Source organism: Branchiostoma belcheri, unplaced genomic scaffold, assembly GCF_001625305.1.
Source record: "Branchiostoma belcheri isolate BF01 breed outbred unplaced genomic scaffold, Haploidv18h27 scaffold1, whole genome shotgun sequence".
NCBI classification, from domain to species: Eukaryota; Metazoa; Chordata; class Leptocardii; order Amphioxiformes; family Branchiostomatidae; genus Branchiostoma; species Branchiostoma belcheri.
In genome coordinates, this window is record NW_017802379.1 from 5325692 (window position 1) to 5341923 (window position 16232).

General features: G+C 42.8%; 1 protein-coding gene across 26 annotated transcripts in view; it reads left to right on the forward strand.

Annotated features, from left to right (window-relative positions):
* The window catches only part of LOC109464849 (autism susceptibility gene 2 protein-like), a 205740-nt gene extending 189728 nt beyond the window's left edge, over positions 1 to 16012 (forward strand). For 16 of the 26 annotated variants that reach the window (XM_019761948.1, XM_019761942.1, XM_019762055.1 and 13 more), the window contains 11 exons: positions 840 to 1230; positions 5688 to 5935; positions 7210 to 7457; positions 8259 to 8306; positions 9198 to 9305; positions 9732 to 9812; positions 11234 to 11302; positions 11418 to 11556; positions 11790 to 11945; positions 12203 to 12446; positions 12640 to 16012. In XM_019761948.1, the coding sequence (XP_019617507.1) occupies positions 840 to 1230; positions 5688 to 5935; positions 7210 to 7457; positions 8259 to 8306; positions 9198 to 9305; positions 9732 to 9812; positions 11234 to 11302; positions 11418 to 11556; positions 11790 to 11945; positions 12203 to 12446; positions 12640 to 13816 (2909 nt within the window). In that variant the 3' untranslated portion in view covers positions 13817 to 16012. Of the gene's footprint in view, positions 1 to 839; positions 1231 to 5687; positions 5936 to 7209; positions 7458 to 7537; positions 7576 to 8258; positions 8307 to 9197; positions 9306 to 9731; positions 9813 to 11233; positions 11303 to 11417; positions 11557 to 11789; positions 11946 to 12202; positions 12447 to 12639 lie in introns of all 26 variants that reach the window. The other 10 variants (XM_019761970.1, XM_019761955.1, XM_019762008.1 and 7 more) reach the window with 10 other exon arrangements.
* Positions 16013 to 16232: the final 220 nt, after the last annotated feature.

A 16232-nucleotide genomic window follows, 5' to 3' on the forward strand; every position in this document is an offset into this window, starting at 1 on the left:
ATGCTCCATCTTTCAGCAGATTTAGGAGTATTGTATGCTGTTATCCTTTGCCTATGGATTGATATATATCTAGAGGTGTCCAGTTACCTACTTTCATCACATCAGTGCTGCTAATGGGACAAAGGTGTGTGAGGACACAGGCCCTGAAGGAAGCTCGACTTTGTTGAGTTGACCTTGGTGACCTGCTATTAATCCCTAAAGGAGCCCAGGAATCTCCCAAATTGAAATCTGATGTTTTATTTAGCTTAGATCAATCAGGTGGAACTTTCATCTCCTTATACCTGGGGTAAGAACAATAAACTCATCTGGGATGTGTGCCACCCATGGGGGAGGGGAGGGCAGGCATGTGCCCTCATCAGTAAACCTGGGGCTTCTAAAGAGATAGACAAAATTGGGAACTTCTGTTGTTGTGATGTGTCAGGCATTAAGCAGAAGTCACTTTCAATTGACTGAGGTATCCTGGGATAGAGGGACTGATTTCCTGGATAGGGCCCGGGATCTAGAACAAAAGCAGTCTGCCCCGTCATCACGTGTTAATAGTAACAACAGTTTTATTGATAGTTAACGTAAGGAAAACAAGGCCGGCCATAAACTATGCAATTCGGTTAAAGTATTGTTACCTTTTTTGTATACAAAACAACATGTTAGTCATATGGCACGTCATTGTGGATATGTATAATGTATCTTACCCACAGGTGCTACATGTATACTATGCTGCAAGCTACCGGTATGCCTGTTTTCTATCGTTTCCAAATGTTGATTGTCTGAGGTTTACTAGCTATCATGTACATAAATTGGTAACAAGAAAGTCTCATGTATTCTGTTTCTTTATTTTCCAGCGGCACCGCCAACAACCACTCTCAACAGTAGTTTTAGCATTTCCTCAATAACCGCCAACCTCAACCACAACCGCGATGAGAAACGGGAGCAGCCTGTCTCGTCAGCGCCGAGCGGAGTAGCGGTCGTGAACAACCACCACAGTAATAGCTACGTGCACAGCCACGGACACGGTCTCAGTAATAACCACAGTCATAGCAGTCATAGTCATAGTCACAGTCACAGCCAAGGACTTAGTCAAAGCCACGGCCACGGCCATACCCATACCCACAGCAGCCACAGTCATTCTCACAGCCAAGTGCACAACCACAGTCGAGGGCACGAGGAGAAGGAAAAGAAGAGAGAGAGCATCAACAGAGACACAGCCTTCAGCAAGACCAACTCTTGGACAAGGTAAGAACTAGTACTGTACATGTACAAGTAGTCTTCCATCTAACATGTTCTAAAAAGCTGTGACTCTGTTAAGTTGTTTTGTGAACTTCCTTAGATCACACGAAAATCTAATTGTTATATGTTGAGTATGGCAATGGCCAAAGATGTTTTACATGTAAATAAAGCAAAAAAATGTTTTGTATTTCTTTGGCCATGTTCATGTACATTATACATGTATCTCAAGTATTTGGAAGTGTCAAACAAAAGAGACAACAGTTGTCAAATAGATATTGTAACATGGAGTCCAAGTTAGAGCTTTTATATGGCAAAGGGTGACCTCATGCCACGCTTGCAAGAAAATCACCTATAAGCCCCAGATCCTATAATCCCAGATTACTCCAGGGTTTTTGTAAGGAAATTCCAAGGACACCCTAGGCTAACTTGTGTTTCAATTGGCACCAATAGTATATAGTCACAACTCAGTTAAAGCAATAGTCTCAGGGGTAAGCGCGGAAATCTTGGATTTAGAATAATTTTTACGAAGCACAGACCTGCAGTTGTAGTAAGGTTTGCTCATGCCTCAGGAATGTTTTATCTGCCTCCTGTTTTTGGTCCCAAAAGCGTCATGTTTTTATTTGACGCAGGATCGATATATACATTATAGAAGGAGATGTGTCCCATTGGAGAAAGGTTGATGTAATTGCCTGTTCTGTTCAGTTTTTTGAATGATAGAGAATGTTTTGTTCTACACCCCCTCATCTTAACAAGTCTACCTGTATGTTCCCACAGTGTAGCGTTATTGGTCGGTCCCATTTGCCACCCCCTCCCCTACTTATCTACTGGATTTCTCGGTGAGGTTTCAAAAGGAGACAGAGCTAAATCCTGCTGGATTAAAGGATCATCGAGATGGGCTCAGCTGAGATTAGCTATTCATTAGAAGTTGTTGTGCCAACCCAGAGCAATACTGCCTAAATCCCCGGAGATGTCAGCCTCCCAACTCACCTGACAAGAAGATTGTCTGAGTTAATCTCCAGACCCAGAAAGGTTATTGAAGCAGGCTTAGGAGTATCAAGCCTTCATTCCAGCTTGTTAGCCAAATGAAAGACAGGTTTTTGGAGAGGACCTGGTGTTATGATCAGACGCAGGTGAAGTTTGTAGGGGACTGTCCAGGTGTGGTCAGACAAAAGTGTTCTTTTCATCATGACCCACTGGAAGTCTGTCCTCACAAAATTTCAGATTGTAATTAGAATTTTGCTCTTCCAAAAGCCACTGGAAAAAAAGATTTCGAGACAAATTGAGAACATACATTTCCTAAAGGCATTTTCCAATTACTGACTTATGTGTTGCCCAGCATTGAATATCACCTGTCAGTAATATAATTTCAAATTAGGGGTGTAGGTGTCATAATTCATGTCATTACGTAAAGAAAGTCCACCTGCCTCTCAGAATAAATCTGTGAGATAAACCTTTGATCCGTGCTTATCATTAAAGTCGCCTTCCAAAATCTTTATAGACCTTGATATGCATGACCTACTGACAGGTAATTCCCGGAGATTTCCTCAAAGATTACATCTTTTTGTGCTCTTCTGAATGGGCTGATCTGTGAAAATACCGACTTCATTGTTCAAGATCCTGTGACTTCCCTTATGTCCTATAAGATTCAGGCTAATAAGGCTTCCTTAAGTTAAAGGAAGTATCAGTTTTATCCACAAAGGTGTGTCTCTGGTTGTAAGTGGACCAGGTGTTCGGTTACAGTTTTTCATGAAAAAAGTTCAGGCAACTCCTCTGAAATTACTTCTTTGAGTCACTCCACTCATTACCTTTTATATAGTGATGGCCTGTTACAGGTTGATAGACGTATTTAAGCTGGAGAATTGGATCTACATAGTATGTCTGTCTTGTGCTGGTAACCACTTGAAAAAGAAACCTCATACCCTCTGCCAAGGGTAACACATGCATACCGTTGCTGAAGGCCAGATGCATGTGGATGGAATTTCCTCGTGCTTTTCTGTGATTACAAGATGAGTCACTCAGCAGCATTATTGGATTAGACTGGGATTAGACCAGATTTGGAAACTGAGTGAGAGGCAGCCAGTGGTAATCCCCTCGACTTATTAAATATAATAAGAAACAGGATGGATCAGATGGGGAAGCTCTCAAATAACACCGAGCAAGGTCATGTTAAAGTGCCCCTCCATATCTAAGTAAAGGAGTGTTATTTGGCTGTAATTTGTAATGTCTGTAACTAATATAAAACTTATTTTAAAACATATTTAATAACTTAGTTTTGCACATTCATGTTAGATATATTTTCATGCATATGTCAGTGTTAATTTTTGCCCATTTATCATAATTTCAAGAACAAAGAGTGTACTGTAAAAGAGGAACACATGTTGAAATAGAGTTCACTAAAGTTGCCTTCGATGACAGTATTGTTGTTGTCTGGTACCTGTTTTGTCTGCAAACAACAGAAAGACTGAAATACTGATAGAGTAAGAATGTTGAGTCAGGCATAGACGTCTAATTCCCCATTTCCTGCCAGTAACATTTGTTTAGATCAATGTAAGGTCACAGTCATTATTACTACCGGTACAACATTTTTCAGGATTTCTGCCATTTCTGTACACTGATGATGGAAGGAATAATCTATGAAAACATACCTAAGCACAAAGAAAGTGGCTGACTGATATTGATATTAAATTATTGATATTTTCCTTGGAAAACAAACAATTTCTCAAGACAAGTATGGTGGAAGTTGGCTTCAGAAGAGTTTGGAGCAAGTTTGTGTTGGGGAAAGTTGAAGCAAAATCATCCAATTTCTGCAGATGTTTCTGTGCCCAATACATAAGTGCATATTGTTTCACAAGAGATCTCAAGCCTGAAATAAATTCATCACAAGTTAAACTGCTCAGCCAACCTTGTGAGATGAAAATGAGCATGGGGAATGTGTGTGGGCCTCTGGAGAATGGGGAGTAATTGGATGTTATCTGCTCCACTGATGCACACAACTTGTGGGATCAGGTCCAACTCAGCCCAGCCAAGCAGGCGATTTTGGCACCACCTCTGGGGCCTTGCCATTCATGATATAAAAATGTAGAATCTGTGGCTACAAATGTTATTTATAAGATGTTGTGGCAGGCTTTAAGTGCTATTAAGCTTTCTTGGAAATGGTAGTTGCACTGCTTTAACTTTTAATTGCTGGGTCCCAGCTCACCTAAGAGTCAGTTCTCTTGGGTGTTGCTACTTTTTAATTTTACTGGACACTGTTTAGCAGGATTCTGCAATGTTAATATTAACATACAGGGGGAGCTGTTGAAGTTTGATGTGGACCATATGGTATGAGGGCTAGGTCAAGGCACACCCATTATCGTCAGTCAGACTTAACCTCTGTCGCCTTTTTGTATGGAGAGGATGTGTGATCTTTCCTGTGGGAAGAATAGGCCAGTGATCTAGTCAAAGCAAATCCCAGCAGAGAAAATAAACTCCAGCCAAAGGCAGGCAGTCTGACTGACAGACCAACAGTCTGGTGTCCAGATTGATGAAGGAAGGGATTAGATACCTCCCAGTAAATTTAAACTTCTTCTACATAGAGCCACAGCAGTGTTTACACCTGCCGGTCACACCAGCTTCATAATGGCCTAATCATGGAGCTCGCTTTATACCAGTTTGTCTCCAAATTTTTCACTGTTTGTGCTGATGTATAACTTTCCGTCTGTGGTCAGCTTTGTCAACTTAGGGGTTGTCGTGGGTTTGTGATGAGTTTTCTCGGCAAAGTGAGAGAGTTTAATCCGCGGAGCCCTGCGTATGGATCCTGGCCTGTGTTTACAGGTTGACAGTTTGAGGGTAGCCGTCAGCAGATCCAACTGTTTACTGCAGGATGTCACGAGAGAGTGTTTGGTGGTCTCCCATGTGTGAACTGCTACAAAACACTTCTACACCTCAAATCTTTGGGTTCAATGGGAACAATCATTGAAATGCAGTCGATTTATTTATTGACTTTAACAGTAGGTTCTTAGTATTTCAGTTAAAATTTCATGCATGACATCTGCTGGAAACAACACTATGTTTCCATTTTTGCAGATAAAGCTTTTCTTTCAAACATCCAGATGACATTAGCTCTGTATTCTGTTAAAGACCTGATATTTTCTCTTTGTCAATGTTAGAGTTAAACTACAAGAAGTAAATACCCCCAACTTGCCAGGGAGTGTTAGACTGTCACTTCCTGGAGAGAAGGAAGGGGGGCTCAAGGTCAAGTGCTCAGCTGGATCTGAAGTGGTGAAACTGCTGTGTGAAATTCTGGACAAACTTGGTAGAATTTCTCTGTTAGTGTAGTTACGTCAATTCAGGACACATTAACCCCTGAAATACATGTGCCTTTGTAGAAGAGTCGGTACATGTGTAGGACACATTGAAGAGTTTCTAATTGACACTCGGTACAAAGAGATGTATATCATACTGACAGTCCCTTTTTTTTTCAGTCCAAATCATCAGCCGCCGCGGATCGGCCCGACGCCGCACATATCACCGATCGTAGGACCAAACCCGAGCTTTTCGCTTTCGCTGACCAGCCACACGCCGACGTTCTCTCCCAGCCTGGGTCCGCCGCCACCCCCACCTCATACCCCCCACAGTATGAGCATGTTCTCCACACTACCACCGCCGCCACCGCTCACGTCGTCAAGCTTTAGCCTCCCCGGAACGGGTCCCTCGTTCGGGGCAGGTAGGGGTGAGGAATTTGTCGCTCTATCTTCTGTAACATCTCTAAAAACTTGAAGTATTTTTGAACAGCATTTACTTTAGAAGCAGTTTTTAATGCCCTAATACTAATGTGAAGAAAGAGTTGTTGAATGTTATTCACTTATAGTTAACGTTGCTTGTATCTTGTTATATCTTGTTAAGAAGTTGTTTCAAAAGATAGCTTGAAGAAAATGAAAATGTGTATTGTATTGAGCAATCAGTATGCAATATACATGTCTGTGTCATTTAGCACTTTTTTCTATTTGCATGCGATGATTACAATGTTGGGATGTAGCATGTACCTTGTTACCACATATATATCTTTAAATTTGCATGCTGTGAACGCTCCATTGTAAAGTGATTGAGACAGAATGTGAACACATTGCTTCGTATGATCTTGTTGTAAAGATACAGTAGTTGCACTGTCTAGTGTTCAAGCTTGAATGTTGCATGTCTGTGTAAGATGGTGAGCGTTAAAGGAAGCATTGGCAGTCGTTAAGTGTTGTAATCTCTGTCTACTAACACATTTTGCCCCATACACAAACACATAACAACCATGCATGCACACAGCGTCGCTGGCCGGGGATGTAAGGACTCTGCCATGTCCAGAAAACTCTCCTACTTTCACTCACTGTATTCTTCTGTTGGTTCGCTTATTGTCAAGGTGCTGAAGTAGTGCACATTGGCAGAACGCACTGCGCCTGTACAAAACCCAGATTTTTCACTTTTCATTGTGTTTTTGGTCAGTGTTGCTTCAGAATTTTGCCTGTTGCAGATTGTATCTTTTACGATGCAACATTTGAAAACTATAGATGGAATATCATACTTGAATGCATAAATATGACCTTTAAACAAGACGTTCTGCCAAAGTGCTCTGCAAGGTACCAGATTTGTCTTGATTGCACACTATTTTGGTGTTTTTGCTTTAGACAGCACAATTTCATTTGGTGAGATTTTTCCTTGGTTCAGTTGTTCCCTCCCAATTTCAATTTTAAAGTGAATGCAAAATCTAATAGAAACAACTTAGAAAAATTTGCTGTATCATTACAATTTGAAGTAAAGCTTTCGGAAAGTCATTGACAATAAATATCTTAGATTGACAACAGTAAGTCCTAGCCTATAATTTGATGTGACATTTTAAAGTTTAAAAAGTTACAACTAGCTGCAACTTTTGCCTTCCTGTCAGAACTTTCCCAATCCATGAGGGGACAAATTTCCTTTTCTTCTTCTCTGTGTTAACATTTCCATCTGTTTATTTTCCAGAGCAAGATATGTTGCGTCGCGAGCTGGACAGTCGCTTCCTAGCATCCCAGGACAGGCCGGGACCCGCGGCGGGACCCGCGGCGGAGGGGAGGGGACCCGCTCCGGTTCGGCCGTTCCTTGGCCTTGGGGGGGAGGTCCACCAACATCAGCATCAGCATATGCACCAACACCAACATACCCACAACCATAGCTACCACCCTCCCCTGCCGCTAGGAGGATCCCTCGTCCCCACGCCCGCACCCCATATGGTACGATCTGTTACTCTGGTAAAATCTAGTTTACGGTCCTGATATTTACGAGAGAATTTTGTTGTTTTGTTTCCCCTCAGTGCATTTGAGGTATCATCCGTTCCCGGTCTTACCATGGGTCAGTATGGCTACTTGACTTGTGTGCCGTGAATGTGTGGCAGTGGTCACTCTTTGTGATTTGTAAATCTATACAATGATCTACAGAATAATCTATCAGCAAATGATCAATCTCATCTTCAAAAGTGTGGTTTGCTGTGTGTGTTTTTCTCTCAACACTGATGATAAAGGACTCATCACACACAATTCTTTTGATTCTCTTCCTTCACAAATTTTAATGTTTGTACTTAAAAGATAAGTGCACAACCTTTCAAATCAGTTGAAGTGTGATTATAGTAAATGGCTAGAGAATGTACATTATATACATATATACATATATGGTGATTATTATCTCGGTAAGTTGTGTATTGCATTGAATTTTTTGTTCTGTGTAACATTCTGTGCTGTAATTGCTTACAGTTCTAGCAACATGTGCCAATGTAATTGTCTAATCCTGTAATGCTATCATTGAACAAACCAATCTTCTTCAATAAACAATTTTTAGAGAATAACATAGCCAATGAGGAGATGAGGATGGATATGACAGTCGTGGTGACTCACAACTGCCATGTGCATCTTATTGGTTAATCAGTTGCAAATGTCAGCTTCTGATTGGCTATTGATCATGTGATGGGATGATGTGGAAATGAGCTTCTGAAACATTGAACCTGGAGTGACAACTCTCTCCTGTTAAACCTCCCGCAGTTTGACAAGTTCCCGAAGATCGATGCAGCTCCGTTTTATAGGCCAACTGTAAGTTGTACCTTATGATGTTTCTTTCTTGCCAAAAACTGCCTTTTCTGCACAGCTGCCAACCTTCGCTGTCATGCCGCATCATTCCACGCATGATCCACCGCCTCCTCTCTATCTCATAAAGCCTACTGCATATCTCCATTTTCAACTGTCAAGTGGGTTATCCCACAAGCAAGCATTACTGGATTGGCTGCTATGTTACTATGGCAAACTTACAAAAATCCCCCAATTGAGTCTCTGTGCTTGGATTATATGAAAAGATGTTAACAAATCATGCTCTTAAGGTACATTTGTAACATGTTCTATAACCATTCAGGTTCATCACAGTGTAACCTTTCTAAACATTTTAAAACATTTTACAGGAAAGCATGCAACCTGTAGTGTCAAACCACAAATAAGGTGTTGGTCTTTCATGTGATACCCTCCATCTTATTTTGTTACTTCCCTTGCCTCCTCACCCCGCTGAAGCTACTCATGTCATGAGCCAAGCATCCCCAGTTCACCAGCTGCTACAGCCATGCCTTCCATGTCCTTACTTTAGGCATCATGCTGGATAAACAACAATTCTTGCATGCTGCAGCTAAATGCATCTTCCTAGACTAGTTTTTATTGCTTGAGCAATGCAGCCTGCTGACCCATACATGTTACAGCTGGAGGAATGTATCATTCCATCATCTTTGCTCCTGCTGTCTTTGTTGCAAACATCAGTTTTGTACGTCTGCAACGTATTGGTTTGTCCATTGCAAACTGATGTCAAATGTTATCTCCTTGCTGTATGTAGTGGTCTCGTAGGTGAGAACAGAACAGTGCAAATTTTTTTATGTTTTCATCCTTGACAAAAAGATTTTTTTAGCAGTTTAATGAACTTTGAAATGATCCTGTGTTCTGCAGTTGGGGAGCCAGTTAGGGATCCCACCGTACCCTGCCGGGCTGTCACCCATGCTGCCTCACAACGCCGGACCGTTCGGCTCAGGGACACATGGAGCATTCCAGCCTAAGGTATGGCATAGCTACATGTATGAAGAATTTTGTTAAGATTAAGAAATTAGATGACTAAAGCCTAGACTGATTAAAAACAATTGTATCTCCAATTTGTCTTGCCAGTTCTATAGGTAGTGCCTCGTATTACCTTATCAAATAAGTTGCACATTTGTTAAGGACAGTAGATGGACAGTTGATTTTACTTTAATCTAATCAAAGCCTGAGCCAGTCAGCCAAAATTAATGCTTGATGATTTTCAACACTCTAATTGCATGCTTCAGGGTTGTTCTTGCTTTTTTCCTGCTTCACTCGACTGTACTCCAGGAAACAGTTTGATCTGTGCATACGGATTCGTAGTTCTTCATTGTTAGATGAGTGCACAGGGTTGTCTCCTGGTGTACAGTCCCTATGACATGTATCCATGCCTTTTCTTTGCTGACGCAGGCCGATGATGCTCGCAGCGGATTTCCCCTCGGTAGGATTCCTGGGGCACCTCTCGGCATTTCCAAAGAACCCACCCCAAAGGTGCCCATTTACAATCTCTCTCACACAGCTCTTACAGTACCCACTCTGGCTGCCTTGTGCAGGACAAACCCACGCTGCACACCCCACTAAACATACACCTCACACTACAGTACATGTATATGCTTAGATCACAAACAACAAAATTGCTGATACACAGTCTTGTACATATTCATGTATCTATCTATCTCTGCACAATATACTCTACTCACAACCTATCATCCGGAATTATGTACACTGAACACAGAGTTGCTAAATCTGCAGAAAGTTTATCTTGTCTTCATTCCAAAATGAAAGAGCAGACTAGAATGACCACCATACATGTAATGCTACATTGTAATAGATTTGGTTAGATCTTTGCCCCTAACCCATAACCTTGTGGCAACAGAAATGTCAGTTAGAAACAATAGCTTTTGATTTCCCAGTTGGGTCCTCGGGCCCTTCCCATCATCCTGTTGGGTGGAGTTTTCATTACTTTTGGCTGACCCTTTACCCTTGCTGATTGGAAGGTCAAACCCTTGATTACCAAGGTCAAATGAAAGGTTGCTTTTTGAGTAGGAGTTGATTTGTTCAAATTAAATTGGGAGATAGCCTGAGGACTTTGATGAGCTAGTAGGTGCTGTATTTCAGGAGAAAACAGTCATCTGACCATGTACAGTAAATGTATGCTGGTGGGTTGTGAAGTTTGTCTGTGGAATTGTACTTGACTTCTTGTCATATACATTCATTATCATAACATGCACCAATTGTATGCTAGGTCTCTACAGTGTAGCAGTGTAGATAGAAACACCATAACATGTCATATTTCTACACACCTTGTAAACAAACACAATGCATGATACACATTTTACATGCACTTCTCCTGCATTCTACATCAGTCTGCTGCTGTTCTTCCCTGAATGGCACTTTCTGCTCTATGCCCACTGTGCATAGCGACTGACTGGAAAGTCCAGTGTACTTGACAGTTGTGTAGGCTCAGTAGATCAGTGACACAGTTGCCACACACTGTTTCTCATTTGATATAAGTGCACATGAAATAATTGTTGAATCAAATTCACAACATCTATAACCATGGTACCAGGTTTGTCATCTAAAATGCATCATACATATGTACATCTGTCAAAACCACTGGACTTACTGTAATCAGTGACACAATGTACATGTATAACACTGTGGTGTAAAAAAAGGTGCATTCTATCATTGCTAGGCAAGGTGTACTGCAATACCATCACACTCCAACATACATGTACGTCAGTGCTCACACAATCAAAATATACAGTCCTCTCTGTTGCTATCACATTTCGAAGGTGTAGGGATGTTGGTGTGGTGGTGGGTGCAGATGCATTTGTACTAGCATTTTAGTCTATTGGAATTGATACAAGTCTGTACTAAGTGTTTTGCACCTCTCTTGCACTGTGTTCCAGCAGAAGACAGGCAAGTGGTGTGCTGTCCATGTACATGTGGCCTGGCAGATCTACCACCATCAACAGAAGGTGAGGAATTCAACACAATCAGCTTTGAAATTTCTCTTCAACACTGTGGCTATCATAGTATACAATTGTAGTTGTTTCTTCTATGAGTGCAAGCTTTTCCTTTACATCCTTACAGGCCAAAGCCGAGGCCCAGGGTGAGGGACACAAGCCGGACCTGTTAGGACGACCGCCCGGTGGTCCCAACATGTTCAACATCCAGCACCGCTCACACGAGCTGTCCTGTCCAACCTCCATGCTACAGTCAGCTGGTAAGGGTACGCAACAACGTTTCCACCATCCAGTAGCTTAAAACGTTGTAACTGTAACTGAAATGTAACATTGTAGGATACCTTTGGTATTTTTTTGTACCAGAATTGTAGTAGTTCAAATACCCAGAAAGAGTAATCTTTTAGTTCTTGGTCTGGAATGTAATGTTGACAGAATTAGACAGTATTAGACCCTGAAAGCTGCATTTTTTCCATACATCCAACATTCCGTCCTGTTTCAGGTGGTTTGCCACACACCCCAGCGACACCCTTCGGTCCAGCACCTGGTCCTTCAGCTCACAACTCCTTCCTCAGCCCACCTGGTCCATTTGGAATGTCGCCATTCGCTCGGCCCAACTTTGGACCCCTGGGAACCTCGCTGGGATTTGGAGGTCTCGGTATGTTCTTGTGTAGTACATTTATGATGTTACCATTCTATATGTGATCCACGTTTGTCTCTGGAAGCTTTTCACAACAGTTTTCCCTGACATTGTATTGTAGATGGTCGGAACAACCAAAACATAAAGTTACGGAATAAATCTGTGCTGAGGAAGTTCATGTCATTATGATAGTAAACTTGTGTGGCAAGTTGCCATTCAGAATACAATCATGACTATTGCATTGGCAGTAAGACAGAAACATTCTCCCATTACAGGGAACGGCTCCATGTTTGGGAACCGTGACATGCCAGCGATCCCCGGTCTGGGTAACCCCCACGACCCCTGGAACCGACTCCACCGTACCCCGCCGTCCTTTCCAACGCCGCCCAACCCCAACCCGTGGGGCCCGAGCTCGCTGAAGCCCGAGTCTCAGACAACCAGCCTGCTGTCGGAGGCGGAAAGGGAACAACGGGAGAAGGAGAAACAAGAAGAGCGGGAGCGAGAGAAGGACAGGGAAAGGTTAGTGATTGTGTAGTAAATGGAATGAAGAATACTAATAGTAGGAGAGTCTATTTTTCTAAGCAAAACTGCTATATTATGCCTAAATCAATTCAGAAAGTACATCCACCTTGAGGAAAATTAATGAATCTTACCTGACATGTTTTTCCTGCATGTTGAATGATGACTCTTTACCTCTTTGCCTTATCACTAGGAAACGAGAGAGGGAACGAGAGAGGGAACATGAACGAGACCGGTCAAAGTCGCCGGCCTCAGAGCACCACAGGAACGATTCACGGGACCACATGAAGGAACACGACAGGGAGAGGAACCATGCCAACAGCCACGACAATGGCGAAAACAAGTCTAGAACTGAGGACAACAGGTCCAGAGACGGTCGCGATTCTGCCAGGAGCACAGAAAACAGACCACTGCAAAACGGACCAGACAGTCGCATCTCCCCCTACAGATTTCCCGGGGATAAGTCCAGCGGCCAACATGACGGAAAGTCAGACAGTGCCTTTAACAACGTGGCCAAACCTAATGATGTCAAAGTCAAGGAGGAGAAGAGGGAAGAAGATGGGGAGGTTCTGGTTGTGTCGGAAAGGCAACGACACAGCGCGTCATCTTTAGAGCGCATGGAGAGGCCTCGCAGTGAGGCAGACATCACTTCTCACCCCGGCATTGTTCCCACCATGGGTTCTATCAGTATGCTGGAGAGGACTCGTATGATGGCGGGGCAGTTCGGACTGCCTGACCGCCCGCGCCTGCCTGGCCCGCACCTCGGGATGTGGCCCGCAGACCCCATGAGGGATCCCTTCCGTGATTCGTACCACCGTGCATTCGACTTCAACCGGGCGGAGCTCCACCACAGAAATGACTTCATGGCCCGGGAAGCCATGATGCGTGATCACATGATCCACCGGCTGACGGCGCCCAACATGCTCCCACACGACAGATTCCGAGAGCGAGAGCCGCTCGAGTACAATCGTGACAGCCTTCTGCGCAACGACATGGAACGCGCCGCCCACCTCCGCACTGATGACCGCGACCGGTTCATGAGGGAAGAGTTTGAGAGGAGCAAAATGCTGGGGATGGTCCCCGGTGGGGCGGACATGCACCCCATGTACCCGGGCGGTATGCACTACCCCCGCCCCACGGCCACCCCACCTTCCTCTCACACCAACTCTGTTCACAAGGCCAGTAGCTCGCCGGCCTCCAACCCACCCCCTCTCATTCCATCTGCAAGTGCCAACTCTGCACCCAGGAGTACGAACAACTCTCCTGCCACAAACCCCCGCTCTGCAGGCGGCAGCCCTGCACAGGAGCAGAACACCAGCAAGGACAGGGATGTCTCCGTCAATTCCACTGAAGACTCGCAGGCCAGATAGCCTGTGCACCCCTCCAGCTCTGCAAATGTCGGGAGGAGGTGCTGTTGTACAGCGTGTAGCTATGTGCAGGACCACTAGACATCACCAGGAGGTGCTTTTGTACAGAGGCAGCCTGGGTGCTGCTGTTTCAGACTTCCTTTTGGACTCAAGAAGAGCCACTGTATTTGTACTGCAGTTTGGATGGTTGTCACAAGGTGTCAGTTATGCACAGTGAAGCTGGCCGAAGTTGGACCATTCAATCACTCATACACATATTTTGTCTGCAATCATGCAAAAGAAAAAAGTGACTGCCAAACTGTGATGTGGATATGAAGAGAATTAATGTAACATAGCAATGGTGCATATCGTCCTAGAAGATTGTGTAATTTGAAACCTTTTCAAGGTTTGTATGTGAAGAAAACCTTTATGAACTGCCAATGAATTGTGAATGTTTCAGATGTATGAATCATGCGTGAAAACATTCAGATGTATGAATCATGCGTGAATACAATGACAAATGGAGGACATTTTAACATGGTTTTTAGTTTTTCTATCTAACTCATTTCTTAGGATGTTTGTACAGAATATGTATTCCTTTTTTTTAAAGACATTAATTCCTGATGACTAGCTTTTATGTCCATTTTGGGGAATTTTAACACATTTTTCACTGTCATGAGTGTGAACGAGAAAGCCTGTTGTAAGTTGTGTTCTAATGTGAACTTTAAGATAAAATAGGAGACCAAAACTCTATATTTATCCGCTGAACTAACCAGTATGATTTTTAGTCGTGATCACAGGTTTGGTATACAAACGAACCAATGTTGTACAGATTTCCAATCAATGTGATGTAAATTAATTGATCATAATCATTTGTTATGGAGAAGCTTGTTGTGACGTGCCCTCCCTTCTGTAGCCTTCAGTCTACATTCTACCCAGTTCTGCTGTGCCAGTGATGTGGTCATGTCAGGGGCACAAATTCTCCCTGTTTTGCCTCTTGCTTTTTTCCTGTCAGTACATATTTTGTAGCAGAGAGGTTGGGATAGAAACACACTAACGACCACCTTACACTGGACAAATGCTATTATTTCCAGTCTTATGTTTCTTTGTGTATAGGACTCGATAGTAATTTTGGCACTTAATTTAAGTGATGACATTCAAACAATTTAAAGAAAATAAAATTACTGAATGTTGCATCTATGACTCCTATGATCCACAGACCTTGATGCAATCTATACAGCCTTTCAAGAGATACTGAGTTTCTCATTAAGCTATGCAGTACCACCGTTTTCAGGTCTTCCAGCTTGACCTTGACCAACTTCTAGCAAATTCAAGGTCAGACACCTGACCTGACCACACCACTGGCACCTTCTGTTGGGAAGGGCATTTGTACAAAGAGCATTGGTGTTGTAGTTTCTTCAGAATTTTGTCCTACTATGTAGAGATTTGTCTATATTGAATGTGAGAGGCTATGTATATTTTAGTAGCAAAAACATAGAGGAAGACCTAACATCACCCGTATAGTCGATTCCTGTGCCGTGATGTTGACGTCCTTTTAGCCAGAGTAGGTTGCCCAGAGAATTCACAGGGATGTTTATGTACCTTCACAGCTGAAAATGTGCCACGGTGTTGGCACAACAAACGTTTTACTATATGGAACAGAGTCAGAAATATGTTATTGTTTTCTTTTGTACTTTGAAGTCCTGAAAGGACTGGTGTTGTGGATGATGAAAGAGAGAGATGCAGGTTGTTGCTACATATCTGATATGTAATGTTCTGTTTGTCCAACAGTCATGTGGACAAGAGTCACTCTTGGTGTTTCTGCCCGAACATCCTCATGTGCGCAAATTTCTGTATACCACAATGGTAGGCCATCTTTAAAAGGCTGTGCCCTTTCAATAACAGGCATAATCTTTTTTTACCCCTTTGTGCTCTTCACATAGAAAAGACCAGAGGGAGGAATGCCTGCATTATTACACATTGCAACACACTTTGGATCCTTCCAGAAGGGTTTATGAATTTAAATCTTGGTTATGTTCTGGGAAAGAAGGCATCTGTGGATGTAGGCCTGAATCACCAAACATTGTTACAAATGTTCATGTCAGAAGCTGTGAAATTCTCTGGTCCAACACCATAGGTCTAGCACATGCTCAGTGTGATTTGCCTGTTGTTCATGTCCCATCTGTTTCATCTACAGGAAACATCCATTAAAGAATACTACAGAATTCACTCTTGTGTTTTTTTTTTTCTAGACCTAGCTAACTGGAACTTTGCAAGCTGAGAATTTGATTAATAAACTAAGCCAAGAAGAAATTATCATGAGCTTGAATGGTCAGAACTGAATTTTGAATCCTTTAATATATAGAACATGTAGGTTGCAGTCATCCTGCATTCGAAAACTCTTGTGGTCGACTCACTCATACAACGACGACCTGCCGAG